The sequence below is a fragment of the Anomaloglossus baeobatrachus genome, chromosome 4 (assembly GCF_048569485.1).
Source record: "Anomaloglossus baeobatrachus isolate aAnoBae1 chromosome 4, aAnoBae1.hap1, whole genome shotgun sequence".
Classification (NCBI taxonomy): domain Eukaryota; kingdom Metazoa; phylum Chordata; class Amphibia; order Anura; family Aromobatidae; genus Anomaloglossus; species Anomaloglossus baeobatrachus.
In genome coordinates, this window is record NC_134356.1 from 613,483,309 (window position 1) to 613,499,386 (window position 16,078).

The 16,078-nt window shown below is 45.9% G+C and overlaps 1 protein-coding gene across 1 annotated transcript in view; it reads right to left on the reverse strand.

Annotated features, from left to right (window-relative positions):
- Positions 1 to 16,078, reverse strand: part of GGCX (gamma-glutamyl carboxylase) — a 74,925-nt gene that overhangs the window by 46,635 nt on the left and 12,212 nt on the right. The window contains exons 2-4 of the mRNA XM_075346230.1: positions 13,829 to 14,053; positions 7,822 to 7,980; positions 3,257 to 3,422 (exon numbers count right to left, since the gene is read on the reverse strand). Coding sequence (XP_075202345.1) covers positions 3,257 to 3,422; positions 7,822 to 7,980; positions 13,829 to 14,053 — 550 coding nt within the window. The remainder of the gene's footprint in view (positions 1 to 3,256; positions 3,423 to 7,821; positions 7,981 to 13,828; positions 14,054 to 16,078) is intronic.

Genomic DNA, 16,078 nt, shown 5'->3' on the forward strand with positions numbered 1-16,078 from the left:
TCGGTGCCGGCTGCCTCTCTGTGTGGGTGGCCTGCTGGCTGCCACTTTGTGCGTGTGGGCGGCTGTGCGGCAGGTTTCCCAGTGTGTCCGCGGTTCCAGTTTCAATTGATGGCGCCGGGAGTCAGCGAGTGCGCATATAGAGCTCTTGGATGAAAGCTCCATCTGCGCATACGCCACTGCAGGTGCCATCATTTGAACCGGGACCACGGACACTGGGACACTCACTACACCGCCCTGCTGCATCACTCACCCGCCACTGCCCCTACTGACCCACCGCGCCTGCCGCTGCCACTACTGACTCGCCGCGCCTGCCAACACATCTGCCTCCTGTGACCTTGCTTCACCACCACTGCTGCCCCCCTCCGGTAAGACTACAACAGAGTATAAGACGCACCCCATTTTTAATTTTTTTTTACCTTGTTTTATCTCTAAATTTGTGGTGCCTCTTATAATCCGGTGCGTCTTAGGCTATGTGCGCACGTAGCGTAATTACATGCAGTTACGCTGCGCTTTGTAGCACAGCGTAACTGCATGCGTCCTGCGTCCCCTGCATAATCTATGGAGATTATGCAGGAGACGTGCGCACGTGGCGTATTAGAGCGCAGCGCTTCGGCTGCTGCCCGAAGCGCGCGTTCTAAGAAGTGACATGTCACTTATTCCGTGCGCTCTGCCGGCAGCCCCTGCTCTGTCTATGGCAGGAGCTGCAGGCAGAGCGCATGGAATCGGCTTTTTTTTTTTTCTCTACGGACATTTTCTGCAGCGATTTGAAGCGCACGTGTGCTCTTCAGATCGCTGCAGAAATTTCTGCGGGGCTAGTACGCAACGTGCGCACATAGCCTTATAAAGCGAAAAATTTGGCAAATAAAGGTGGCCAAATTTACTTGTACCCAGTAACCACGTCAAGGTGTAACTCTCATCTGGGTCCTACTCTAATTTGCATGCCTCTCTTGTCCACACTGAACTATTATATGGGATAGAACAGAACCTGCAAAAGGAAAATTAAAAACACCTGAAATAACTGGGAGGAGTGCGCAGACAAAGGACATGACTCCATAATACAAACTAGATGTTTTCTTAGCAGTATTGCGTATTCACATTCCAATATTCACCATCTACATTCTTGTTTTTTTCTCCATCCCATTACTTGAGTGAAACTGCCATTTTTGATTATTATATTTTTTGCATCAGCGATTGGGTCACCAGTTAATGCAAAATTAATATTTACCAATTCCCTGCCCACTCCTCTGGACCAGCATCGGATCACTATCCTCGGACTTGCCATCTCCTCTCCTGACCTGAACGTGACCGCTGCATAGAAATACATGGTGTCACACTCCCGTCAGGAGAGCCGCTGGTCTTTAGGCGAGTAATATAGTCTGACTGCACCCGATCAGTGACAGAAAGGTGGGTGGAAGGCGGGTGTGTGAACAAGTCAATAATAATTCCACATTAAGGCTATGTGCCCACGAGACTCTGTATCTGTGGAGTTTGCCGCGGAAAACCTGCTGATTTACTGGATTTTCTAGAAATAAATCCGCAGGTTTTAGCAAGTACAGAGACTCCTCATGTTATCCTATGGGACATAAGGAGTGTGTGTCCATGCTGCAGTATGTGCAGCTGCGGAATATGCTGCGGATGTCCCGCAGCTACACATAACTGGATGTCAATTATTTCTGCGGAAATACCTGCGGAAATCCCGGCCCTCCACTATGGAGATAGAGGCCGGGACTTCCGCAGGTAAGTCGCACGAATATCCGCAGGTTTACCGCAGCTATTCCACTGAAATCCCGCAGCTATGGATAGCTGCGGATTCCGGGGATCAGCTGCGGGAAACCTGCGGACGTACCTGCGGATATATCCACGGGTACAGAGTCCCTTGTGCACATAGCCTAACAGGCGACCCAATCACTGACACCGCCACAGATGGATGGGCGAGGGAAGGGGCAAATGTTCATTTGGCATTAACATACCATATTTTTCGCTTTATAAGATGCACTTTTCCTCCCAAAAATTTGGGAGGAATATGGGGGGTGCGTCTTATATAGCGGTACCTGGGGGGGGGGGTCCTGTCTGAGGCGATCGGGCGGCCAGGTGCCTGTGGCTGCATGCAAGCGGCCGGGTACCTGTGCTTGCGTGCGGTGGCAGCCGGGTACCCGTGGCTGTGTGCGGGCGGCAGCCGGGTGCTGTCGGCAGCCGGGTACCTGTGCTTGCGTGCAGTGGCAGCCGGGTACCCATGGCTGTGTGCGGGCGGCAGCCGGGTGCTGTGTGCGGGCGGCAGCCGGGTGCCGCCCTCACACAGGCACCCAGGTGCTGCCCGCACACAGCCACGGGTACCCGGCTGCCACCACACGCAAGCACAGGTACCCGGCCGCTTGCACGCAGAGTGGGCGGGCAGCCTGCTGGCTGCCACTCTGTGCGTGCGGGGCGGGCGGCTGTGCAGCAAGTTACCAGTTGTCCGCGGTCCCACTTTCAAATGATGGCACCGGTGGAGCTCTTGGATGAGAGCTCCATCTGCGCACGTGCTGCTCCGGGAGTCAGCGCGTGCGCAGATGGAGCCCTTGGATGAGAGCTCCATCTGCGCATGCGTCGTTCCGGGCGCCATTACTTGAAACGGGACTGCGGACACACTGGGAAAACACCGCATCCGTCTGCTCCACCACTGAGCAGTCGCCGCCGCTGCCACCACTGAGCAGTCCCCGCCGCTGCCACCACTGAACCGGGACCGCGGACACTCACTGCACCGGCCTGCTGCACGGCTCACCTGCCGCCGCCACCACCACGGCTCCTGCCACCACCGCGCCTGCAACCACGGACGCCACCACACCTGCAACCACGGACGCCACGGCACCTGCAACCACGGACCCTGCTGCCACTGACCCGCCGCGCTTGCCAGCACAACCTGTGCCTACTGTGACCCCGCTTCACCACCACTGCTGCCCCCCTCCGGTAAGAGAACACTGGAGTATAAGGCGGACCCCATTTTCCTTTTTTTTACCTTTTTTTATGTCTAAATTTGGGGTGCGTCTTATAATCCATACATTTTCCAGGGCTTAAAGCAGCACAACGGGGCAACATACAGCAATAAAAGTTACATATCCAGAAAGGGTTGCCAAACTAGGGCTTATTTTTGGAGTAGAGCTTATATTTTAAGCATGCTCCAAAAAGGCTGATAATTCATGCTAGGACTTATTTTCAGGGAAACACGGTTATTAAGTATCAAGTCCCATCCAGATTAGTAGGGAGCAATAGTGCCTACCAGTAACGATTAGCATTCATCAAGGTGAGCTGGAAGCCGATCAGTCCATAGAGGTAAGAGTGGTTATTCCAAGTGGTCTTATCCAGGAAGAAGACATACCAATATGGCAAGAGGAAACACAGACAACTGAGCCGGTAAAAGAGCCCAAGAGTGATACCGAGAGCACCTGGAGGAGAGAAGGCGACAGTAAGAGGGGGCAGGTTACCAAAATTATCAACACCGTTCATGTCAGGGCTGTACAGCGACTTTGGTCTTGAGACTCGAGAATCACAATATTGTAATATGACAACTAATGATTGCCAACGTAGTCACACTGTGGCATAGGACAAAAGCATGAGTATCAGGGCCGCTCCAGGTTTATGGTGGGACCCTCCTCACTTTGAATTTGAAGAGTCTTATCTACATACGGCCATTAACCCATTTATTCCATCTACTGGTTGGTATGGCCGCTATATAGATGATATCCTACTTATATGGTATTCCCTAACTCCTCCCCCCGAGTGCCTTCCTTATGTGAACTCTAATAATCTTAATTTGCAGTTCACATTGCAGGACGCTTTTATTATGGGGGACCCAATGTCTGGGGATTTTCAACACGACTCTGTATAGAAAGACAAATAGCGGGCACGCCATACTACATAATGGAAGTTATCATCCTTGACATATCAGGAACTTTCCAAAGAGTGAGCTCCTTAGGGCAAAAAGAACTTGCACCCAACGGTGAGGATTTTATTCAGAAGGTGGAAAACATCAGCAGTAGACTGAAAAATAAATCTTTATTGACAGCTCAATATAAGATCTGCGAGCCAACCGTGGACCATCTTCTAGACAAGTCTGCTACCCCACATGTAACCCCCCAAAAAAGCTGTTTTTTTCCCTACACATTACAGTGTACACTTTAAGTACATTATGAAACGCGTTATACGCCATCTTCCTATCTTATACAATGACGAAAGTCTAGCAAAAATCTTGAAAGATGGCATTCATGTTATACAATATTTTCTGCACAGCAGGTTATAACCAATACATTGGTAGAACCACTAGAAAATTGAAGAAGCGCATTTCCGAACACATATATGGCTCTCGACCACATAATAACACTACAATTAGATGCCTATCTGGGGTGTACAGACCTGATTTGGAAGCTCACGCGGGTGATCTCACACACTTTTGTTTCATGGGTATTGAGAACATTAATAAGCCTAAGAAAAAGGGGGTGATTGGGGGTGTCCAGTATTGAGAGAGGAGGTTTAATGGACCCTGAACTTGAAGACCAGAGCCCCTTGGGGTTAAATTTCAGAACGGACCTTATGTTCTGTTATTGAAGAACATAAACTACAGTTCAAAAGTTTAGGGTCACTTAGATATTTCCTTATTTTTGAAAGAAAAGCACTTTTTTTTTTCTTCAATGAAGCCAACATTAAATTAATCAGAAATCCACTCTATGCATTGTTAATGAGGTAAATGACTATTCTAGCTGCAAACGTCTGATTTTGAATGTAATACCTACATAGGTGTATAGAGGCCTACTGCCAACAACCACCACTCCAGTGATCTAATGGTACATTGTTTGCTAGCTGTGTTAGAAGGCTAGTGGATGTTTATAAATCCCTTGAAAACCGTTGTGCAAGTATGTTAGCACAGCTGAAAACAGTTTAGCTGATTAGAGAAACTATAAAACGGACCTTCCTTTGAGCTAGTTGAGAATCTGGAGCATTACATTTGTTGGTTCCATTAAACTCTCAAAATGGCCAGAAAAAAGAGAACTTTCATGTGAAACGCGACAGTCTATTCTTGTTCTTACAAATGAAGGATATTCCATGCGAGAAATTGCCAAGAAGCTGAAGATTTCCTACAACGGTGTGTACTACTCCCTTCAGAGGAGAGCACAAACAGGCTCTAACCAGAGTAGAAAGATACATGGGAGGCCCCGCTGCACAACTGAGCAACAAGACAAGAACATTAGAGTCTCTAGTTTGAGAAATTGATGCCTCACTGGTCCTCAACTGGCAGCTTCATTAAATAGTACCCGCAAAACGCCAGTGTCCACAACTACAGTGAAGAGGCGACTCCGGGATGCCGGTCTTCAGGGCAGAGTGGCAAAGAAAAAGCCATATCTGACACTGGCTAATAAAAGGAAAATATTAATATGGGCAAAAGAACACAGACATTACACAGAGGAAGATTGGAAAAAGTGTTATGGACAGATGAATCGAAGTTTGAGGTGTTTGGATCACACAGAAGAACATTTGTGAGACGCAGAACAACTGAAAAGATGCTGGAAGAGTGCCTGACGCCACCTGTCAAGCATGGTGGAGGTAATGTGATGGTCTGGGGTTGCTTTGGTGTTGGTAAAGTGGGAGATTTGTACAAGGTAAAAGGGAATTTGAATAAGGAAGGCTATCGCTCCATTTTACAACGCCATGCCATACCCTGTGGACAGCGCCTGATTGGAGCCAATTTCATCTTACAACAGGACAATGACCCAAAGCACAGCTCCAAATTATACATGAACTATTTAGGGAAGAAGCAGCAGCTGGTATCTATCTGTAATGGAGTGGCCCAGTCACCAGATCTCAACCCTATTGAGCTGTTGTGGGAGCAGCTTGACAGTATGGTACCAAAAAGTGCCCATCAAGCCAATACAACTTGTGGGAGGGGGGGGGGGGAAGCATGGGGGGAAATATCTCCAGATTACCTCCGCAAATTAACAGCTAGAATGCCAAAGGTCTGCAAAGCTGGAATTGCTGCTAAGAGTGCATTCTGTGATGAAAGCAAAGTTTGTAAATTATTATTTCCAGTAAAAATCATTATTTCTAATCTAGTCAATGTCTGGACTATATTTTCTATTCATTATGCAACTCATCTGATAAATAAAAGTAGGATTCTTCATGGAAAAGACAAAATTGTCTAGGTGACCCCAAACTTTTGAACTGTAGTATATTTTCATGTGGAATTGTTTTGAATGATTGTGTCTTTGTATTCATTTATGATTTCAAAAGCATTTGTTGTAATATTGTGGCTCTGAGCTATTTAATATGGTCTGTATATACCACCTTTAAAGGGAACCTGTCAGGTGCAATATGCACACAGAACCATGAGCAGGTCTGGGTGCATATTGCTAATCCCTGCCTATCTGTCCCTGTATCTAGTAGCATAAATAAAGAGATTTTTAGAAAAGTATTTCTAAAGATCGTTTATTATATGTTAATGAGGCCAGCAACTAGTCGCAAAGGCGTTACTTCCCCTGTGGGCGTACTAACGCTAATGAATGCGCAGAGACGCCGCACATACCTCACTCTTCATGGCGGCCGGCGGAGGATGGATGCGCACTGGGCATGATCCGGAGTCCCTGGGGCTTCCGGTCATGCGCACTAGACCTTGCTGAATCCAGGACATGTACACCCAGCTTCATACTGCGCATGACCGGAAGTGCCGGGGACTTCTGAACAGCAGTGACAGTGGACAGAGGTATGCACGTCACTGCTGATGAAGCTGGGCATTGAACAGCATGTTAGGTCGCCCCTGTGGGCTCGCCACCATGCTAAGAGGGCGGGCTAGTCTGGGAAAGTAACGATTTTTCGACTAATCCCTGGCCTCATTAGCATATCATAAAGGATTTTTAGAAATACTTTTTTAAAGATCTCTACGTATACTACTAGATGATAAGGACAGTTAGGCAGGGATTAGCAATATGCACCCAGAACTGCTCGTGGTTCTGGGTGCATATTGCACCTGACAGGTTCACTTTAAGGTCTATTATCAATGTTTTTTTATATGCAGAGTTTGCATGTTTTTTTGGCTTTTTCCCCTGTTCATTGGTAGTTGTGGTGTCTGGAATGTCATTACTATTAGCAGGGCCTTCTCTGATTATTTGATCACATACATCTGGGCAGGGGGTTGGACTTTGCCCTCATCAGGTATATTAAAGGCATAAGCTCTGGTTACGCGTTATATGATATGACTAAGGATCTTATTGATCTGAAACGCGTCATCTGTTGATTAATGACTTTTTAAACCTTTTTCCTGTTCATCATGGATTTTAATACTCGTGTTACCTTGGATTGCTGAATTTTCCCCTGTTTTCTTTCTTCTGCTGTATACATGCAGAGTGCACAAGGCCAGGTGGGTCCCTTGCATACAGTGGAGGCGGGTTTGCTAGGGGTGGTGTCGGCCCTGACAACATCACCTAAAATCTAAAGCCCCAGAACTTTTGGTCTCTAGGCAAAAATCACATGTTCCATCATAGAGCATAATGTAAATCATGTTAGTCTGCCATTTGGTTGGGGTTTGTTTAACCAGTCACTAAAAACTCTAAAATAGATATGAGATTAGAAGAGTCGTAAACCCTCATTTTTTACACTGAGGAGTCACATCTAACCCAGGGAAACATCTGGAGCGTGTATGGATTTCATCCCACATTCTGAAAACATACTTCTAGGGTAAAGATCACCCTATAAAACGCACCCTCGCAGTTACATCTGACATTGGGTAACCAGACAGCTCTAATGGAGGGTGAGGGACTTTATGACCCTACAGCTTGAATTCCAGGTTCGGACACTCACCCAGTAACATAATCACATAGGTTAGATACATCCAGTCCAGAGGAAGAGGCTTTAGGTAGTTGAAGAGCGGAAATCTGCAAACATCCAGTCCATCCAGATACTTGTGGTCCAGGTAGCTGAGGCCACGCTCTTGGGGGATGTCCAAAACCATAAGCAGCCCTAGGAGAAACACAGGGAGGTATGCAATTATAGAAGCCAAGATCGGGAATAAACAGTAGCTTTAAGGCCCCTAAACACATTGGATAGGCGTCAGCTGAACCATCGCCATCTCTCCTGACGCTTACACAGGAACGTTCGGCCAAACGCGCCCAACGAGATAGCTACTGACAGTAGCTATCTCCAAGGAGAACAAAAGGAGGTTCATCAAGCTGGATCCTCTTCTCCACCCACTGATGAAGGTATCGTCAGGTAACCTTAGTCTAATATTTTTATATTACACCTTTGTAGCTTCAGTATAGGCAACAATGAGTTGGTTATATCCAACACTGGCCATACACCTCAGACTTCTGTGAGGGAGAGGGGGAATGAGCTGCGCCTGTGATACATGTGCTCTATCCATCTTTCCCCAATGACATCTACCAATGGGTGAAAGTTAGGATCCCTCCATACCAAGTAAGTGGTCGGTATTTTGTCTAATGTTCACGAGATTTTTATCTGTGGACCCACTGGCTAATTTTGATAAATTTCCTGCAAATTTACAAGGAGTTTTCTAGGGCATATGGATTATTATAGCATTATTGAGCCTGTGACAAATGAAGAAGCTTCATAATTCACGTGCTATTAAAATTGTGCACTGTTTCTGAGCTGTGACGTGTGATATGTAACTCCTCATCTCTGGCTAGAGTCAATCAAAGCACAGAGTACAGAGATTTCCTGTCTGTGCTTTGAAGAGAAGGCAGCCTGTCAGTCAAGCACAGCTCTGCAAGCAGGAGGCGGAGCTCAGGCAGCAGCTCTCAGCAGTGTCCTCTGTTGTCATGTGGGGAGAGGTAGTGTCAGGCTAGGTACGGGGGAGTACCAAGTGAACGGCGAAAGGGAAGGGGAACCCTGCGTCTAGGGAAGGGCAAGATGGTGACCCCTGACCAAACTTACTGCTTACTCACCACCCTATATAGGTTCAGCACCTATGCGCCAAGCTGGATACATTACCCTAGGTATCCCTAGTGCTGGATCCTAAATAGGGAACAGATGGGATGAGCTCTTCAGCAACCGCACTAAACACTAAAGAAGACATAAGGGGGACACACAGGGGGAAAGTGCATTAATTTCTTATCCACAGATGACTCAGGCAGAAGTTCAGCAAAGTAGCAGAAGTTCAGCAAAGTAACAGCAACGATCCAACAGATGATTACAAGCCACCTGCTTGCAACCAGAGCTTGAATGACGTGAATAATATTACCAGCACAAGTCCAGAAATGATGGGAGTATTTAAGCAAAAGGAAAATACTGATTGATAATCAGTAGCTGGATTGAAGGAGAACTCCCCTGGGTCCTAAAAGAGCGAGAGATAAAAACCCAGCAGGAAAGCTACCTTGTATAATGAATACTAACAGCAGAAATAACAAAGTCAGGGAGAATTTTGTGCAGCCAAACGTCGTGACCTTCTATTGCCAGACACCACGTGATTGTCTGTCACCCGTGACAGGCGGCTAGTGAGCCTCATCAAGTTGTGAGTGACTGGGGATGTGTACAGGGAGAGGAAGCAAAAGCAGTAGGCAGGCTCCACAGGGGATATTGATCTTAACTAGTGACAGTGGCCTAACCGGATGATGCTGGGCGATCTAGAATGCTGCACTATATTAGAATAAAATTAATGTATTATGACGTAGAGCTCTTCTACAGTGCACTGACACTGTTCATGAGTCTCAGGGTGGTGCTTTGTAGGTGGAGTGGGGAGGATGTGAAAGGCTACAGGGAGCGGAAGGGGACCAAAAAACCCCAAAAAATAAATGTAATGGGAATTTGGGAAAGGTAGTTTTATTTTGTGCCTTGAAAATCCTGAAAACTGTATAAAATAAGTTTACAAATAAATATCTCAGGTACATGGTCAGCTTATAGGTGTTGTCCAGGATTGGGAAAACATGACTGCTTTATTCCGAAAATAATGGCACCCTAATGTATAGATATAATATCACACACAAACTATTGACAAGGATGGAGCACTTGTATAAGAAGGAAGCTATGTGTTTCTGATCCCCGATAGATCAGTTTCCCATGACCCAGTCCTTCTACATATTGTATAATGCACTACACGCAAAGAAAATTGCTGGAAAGCCATAAAGTCCATACTATGGTGTTACAGCTTCTCCTGCATATAAAAATACCCCAGAAATTACCCATAATAGTTTATGATCACTCATCATAAATCCTAATAAGGGAAATAAAAGGATACAAAATAAAATAAAAAAATAAGGGATAAATAAATAAATATATATATATATATATATATATATATATATATATATATATATATATTCTTTTTTTTTTTTCTTTATTATGCATTTAATATCAAGGTTAAAAAAAAATAAAAAAAAAAAAAACAACACACAAAGCAGGAAGACTATATAAGTACAAAAACTGATGCTAGGGATTTATTACAGCTAGTAGCTCCAAGAAGCACTATAGCTAGGTAAACCAAAGGCAAAGGCAAGTTCACATGATAAAAGATATACAAGAGATATACAAGAGGAAATTAAATAATGAGAGTGCACAACCATAAAAATTGATACTGTACCTTGCCAATTTTGCATGTGTTTTACCCAGTTTCTTCAGGGGACGCCCCCTGAAGAAGCTGGGCGAAACAAATGTTGGTGTTTTTAAGAGAGAGGAAAAAAAAACGGACTGCAAAAGTGTTTTTTTTTATAACTTTGATGCTATATAAAAAGGTATATCTCTGAATAAACTACATATATGCCATAAATTTCATCAGTGGGGTTGTGCAGAATATTCTTCTTCCGTCTGATCTAAAATGAGATGTAAGCACCAGGCCATATGACTATGCAGACATGGTCTCTCCATGACCGATGAGGTAGAAAGAGGTTAATGGGTTAGTGGGAGCTTAGCAAAGAAAGCAAAAAATACCATAATATAAAACATTAAATAAATGCTAAACCCTCAGAACTGTGCACCTACATAGACCATGCAATAAAACTGGTGTGGGATCAGGTGAGGTGGTCCGGACACTGGTGGGTAAACAGTGGGCGATTTCTCATCAGTGAAATTTGAGATTGGCAGAACACATACATGAAGTCACGCTGTGTAAACGGATGAAAGGTTGGGTTATCAACATTACCCCCCTTTGTATAAACAAGATGGTGACCCCCTCCACACACAGGATACAGGAGGAGGATGACCCCTGAGCCACGTGCAGACAGCCCCCTCTATTTTGTGTGCAGGCGTAGGAATGAAAGATCATGTTGCAAGAAGGAAAGTTTTTTTTTTTAATTAGCTGTGGGTATAAGTGATGGAGTCATCACAGTGTAACCTGCGCACACTGCGGCTCTTAAAGGGGATGTGTGCTATAGCTATAGTCATGACATAGAATTGTGTGCACACTGAACATAAAAAAAAGAAAATTGTGCAACACAGTGAACCATATTAAAGGGGCTGTCAACCGGAGGAAATCTTCAGAGAGTGCTGCAGCTTGCTAAATCTTACTGGTGTGTAACGTACACAGTGCTAGGATTACGTTCCACCTGCGGGTTCAGGTGGTTGTCACGTGACTGCAAATATGTGATGTGCACAGTTTCCGTCACGTGCTAATGTCTAAGTCGCTTCTCAATAGAGTTTAATCGAGAGAAGAGTCTGAGACTAGTCGGCACGTGACCACATGTGACAACCACAGGAACTGGTACCATGTCCTAGTGGCGTGTACAATACGCACTGTTAGGATCCAAAAAGCTGCAGTGCTTGCTGAACATTCTCCAGGGGGTGGAAGACCCCTTTAATGTAAAGGGAAAAAAAAAAAAAAAGTCCTTCATCCACTTCAAATCATGATAATGTAACAGGATTACCATAAAGCAATGTTAAGGGGTGTGGGTGTGGGTGTGTGTGTGTGTGTGTGTGTGTGTGTGTGTGTGTGGGTTGGGGGTGATGTGACCCATCTCAGTGAGTTATCACCTATCCAAAAGGTGTTTAGAATGAATCTGTCAGCGGAAATGTGCTATGTAAGCTGAAGACTGCATGCTGCAAGGGATAAAACAGAGAATTCAGGCATGCCTGTCTTGTCAAAGTCCAATCTGTTATTTTGTTTGCCATGTTTATTTAACCAGCAAGACTTCTCATTGCTCGGACTACAATGTCTGATGCATGCCAGTCTGGGACACCCCCTTCTCTGATTGACACCTCACTGTCAATGTACATTCTCTATAGAGAGCCTGGTGTGGGCAGGGGCAGCTCTGCTACATGGCTAAATCTAAGGCTATGTGCCCACGCTGCGGATTTTGCCGCGGATTTTCCGAAAATCTGCAGCAGCGGCACTTCCCAGCCATTTCTATGGCATTTTGGAAATGCTGTGTCCATGCTGCGGATTTTTCCGCGGCGTATTTGCCGCGGATTTTGATCCGGATAAATCTGCAGCATGTCAATTATTGTTGCGGATTTTGGTGCGGATTTTGGGTATAGAATGGGGAAAAAAAAAAAAATCCGCATCAAAATCCGCGGCAAAAATAAGGTGCGGATTTGCCGCGAAAGTCGCGGATTTTCATGCAGAAAAATCCGCAGGTACATTCTACCGTGGACACATAGCCTAAAAATTCTCATTGTGTCAGAACGGCTGCACCCAGTAATCTAAGTGATACATCGTTGGATTCAGAATCTCTGTCTCTACATTATGCTGCTCTCAGATGAGGTAGCAAAAACCTGCTGACAGATTCCCTTTAAGGATCACAGGTGGTTCAGCCACTAGGACCGCCACCGATCTTATTCTCTAGAATAGAGCTCTGAGATGCATGTCCACACCACCGCTTCATTCATGGTCTATAGGGGCGCTGCACTCGCCCATCTTTAGTAATCCCATACACAAAGAATTGATCAGCACCGTTCAAGCAGCGTGGCTGTTCCTTCATTCTAATGCCGCATTTCAGAGCCCAAGTCTAAGGATCGGTGGGGGTTACAGTGGTCGGACCCCAGAATTCTGGTTAGGTTGAGATGACCCCTTTAAAGTTTTGTTGTGAAAAAAAGATGCAGCAAGGCACCATTGGGCAAAATCCATCAAGATGGTAATGGCTCTTCACCTACAACATGGGAACTTGCAGAAAATGCAAACATTGTTTTATTTTAAGAATGGCAAACAAAATTATCACAAGTGTTCCAATGATAATTAAAGGGATTTTCCAGAAATTAGAACATTTTCTATTAGCCCGATATGCTGAAATAGTTCTCAATATACAATGGAGTCTGCAATCATTATTCACTGGGGGTAACATCAATACGGACTAATGGCCGAGCCAACGGAGCAAGAAGACAAGCACGGACCCCCTCTATGTGCAGCGTGTAATCATCATGGACGGCTGTAGCACAACAGGGGGCTTCACATACTCTGGGGGGTATACAGGGGAATAGGAGGCTTCACATACTCTGGGGGGGATACAGGGGAACAGGGGGCTGCACATACTCTGGGGGGTATACAGGGAAACAGGGGGCTTCACATACTCTGGGGGGTATACAGGGGAACAGGGGGCTGCACATACTCTGGGGGGGTATACAAGGGAACAGGGGGCTGCACATACTCTGGGGGGTATACAGGGGAACAGGGGGCTGCACATACTCTGGGGGGTATACAGGGGAACAGAGGGCTTCACATACTCTGGGGGGGATACAGGGGAACAGGGGGCTGCACATACTCTGGGGGGGATACAGGGGAAAAGTAACAGAATGGCAGAAGGAGGACTTCTAGAATGTCCTGTGAAAGATCTCCAGCCCTGCCCAGGAGTGATCTGGTGCAGCACTGTGAGCTCACTGAACATTCACAGCGAGCACAGCCGCCATTTATACTGATAGCAGAACTCACCAAAGAGGAAGCGGAAGACCCCGAGGCCGGCAGGGTCAGTGGGACGGTTCATCAGACTCACAAACCGCTGCCAGCTAGACAGATCTGACCCATCAAAACCAAAGACTCGTCGCATGAAACCGGCCTTCTCCTGGCGCGCCTGTGCCCGGGGCTGCGCCGCTGCAGTGGTCGGAGCATTGTGACTCTTACGTTGTCTCAGTTGGGAAGCCTCAGACCGCACGCTGGCTGGAAGACAAGCAAAAAGGAAAAGGGTCACAGATATTGATAGGAATTTCACAAAATACATCACATTGAGGACACAGACTTCTAAATCAGTTACATCCGTCTTAGGGAAAGCTGGGTGATAGCCGATAGACTGTGAGCCCTCGCGGGCAGGGTCCGCTCTCCTCCTGTACCAGTCTGTCTTGTATTGTCCATGAATTTTGTACTTGTTTTTATTACATACACCCCTTTTTACTTGTAAAGCGCCATGAAATAAATGGCGCTATAATAAATAATAATAATAATAATATTATACATACACACACACACACACACACACACACATACACACATACACATACACACACACACACCAATAAATACATACATACATCTGGGGGAAATCTGGGTGACAGCCAATATATACATGTATTAAACAAAAAGCAGAGAGGGAGCATTAAAAGGCCATACATCATAATAAATAAATATTGAGACTCCTTGTAATGAAAAATTATTGACAAATTTATTTCAACATTACAGTAACAAGGAGACAACATTGCAATTAGTAAGAAAAGTGCATAAGTGCAGGAAAAATGGTTCCAGAGAAAGTTCCCAGATCATGGGCCCCTGCCATAATGGCTACAAGTCACTGGGTCAGCAGTACAAGTTCAATACATTATAAGTAATACATATATTGCCGCTTACCCATCAAGAGAAAGGTGCAAAAGTGCTATGTAAACGCCCAGGCAGGGGTCCAGTACAGGGGAAGTAAGCCCCAACGCGTTTCGCTGCGTTAGCTTCTTCGGGGGGCAGTGTGTTATATACATGTGTCTGAGGGAAAGCTGGGTGACAGCCAATATATACATGTGTCTGGGGGAAAGCTGGGTGACAGCCAATATATACATGTGTCTGGGGGAAAGCTGGGTGACAGCCAATATATACATGTGTCTGGGGGAAAGCTGGGTGACAGCCAATATATACATGTGTCTGGGGGAAAGCTGGGTGACAGCCAATATATACATGTGTCTGGGGGAAAGCTGGGTGACAGCCAATATATACATGTGTCTGGGGGAAAGCTGGGTGACAGCCAAGTTATACATGTGTCTGAGGGAAAGCTGGGTGAGAGCAGATACAAACACACACACACACACACACACACACACACACACACACACGTTTTTTAGGCTAAATTCACACAACTGTTCCGCTTTTCCGATGCACAAAAAACGGTCCCGTTTTTCCATGGATGCATCCGGGTGACATCCATGTGACAACTGCATCCGTCCCGCTCTGTTCAGTACACGGTCTATATGACATATGATATTTTTGCGTACCGCAAAAAAAGCAGAAGGAGAGTTACATGCAGTCCAGGGTATCTGGCCAGATGCTGGTCCCCATCTAAAGTCTATGGGGAACAGAATCTGGCACAAAGGTGTAGGAGCAAGTGCTACATACTCCCCAATCACCGGGCGGCTGTCACTCTTCTCTCGCAGCAGCTCTATGTTCTTGCAGAGTCGGCCGCTCATTTGGCTCTTATCATATAACACTGCGTCTGTGATTGGTTGCAGTCAGACGTGCCCCCACGCTGAGTGACAGCTGTCTGACTGCAACCAATCACATCCGCCAGTGGGTGGGTCTATATCGTATAGCACAATAAAAAAAAAAAAAAAAAAAAAAAAATCGGCCTGCTGTTGCCACCAAATTTGATACCAACCAAGATAAAGCCTCACAGCTGCTGGCTGGTATTCTCAGGCTGGGGAGACCCATGTTATTGGGAGACCCCAAGACTAAAAATATCAGCCAGCAGCCGGCCGGAATTGCCGCATCCATTAGGTGCGACAGTCCTGTGACTTTACCCGGCTCATCCCAAATGCCCTGGTGCGGTGGCCAACGCGGAAATATATGGGGTTGATAACAGCTGTGTGATGTCACCTGACATGAAGGCCAGAGGTTAGTGATGTCACAGCGTCTGTCAGATACCTGTCATTAACCCAGTCAGTGATATAAAAATAAATAAATAAATAAATAAATGACAAACAAATTTTTAGT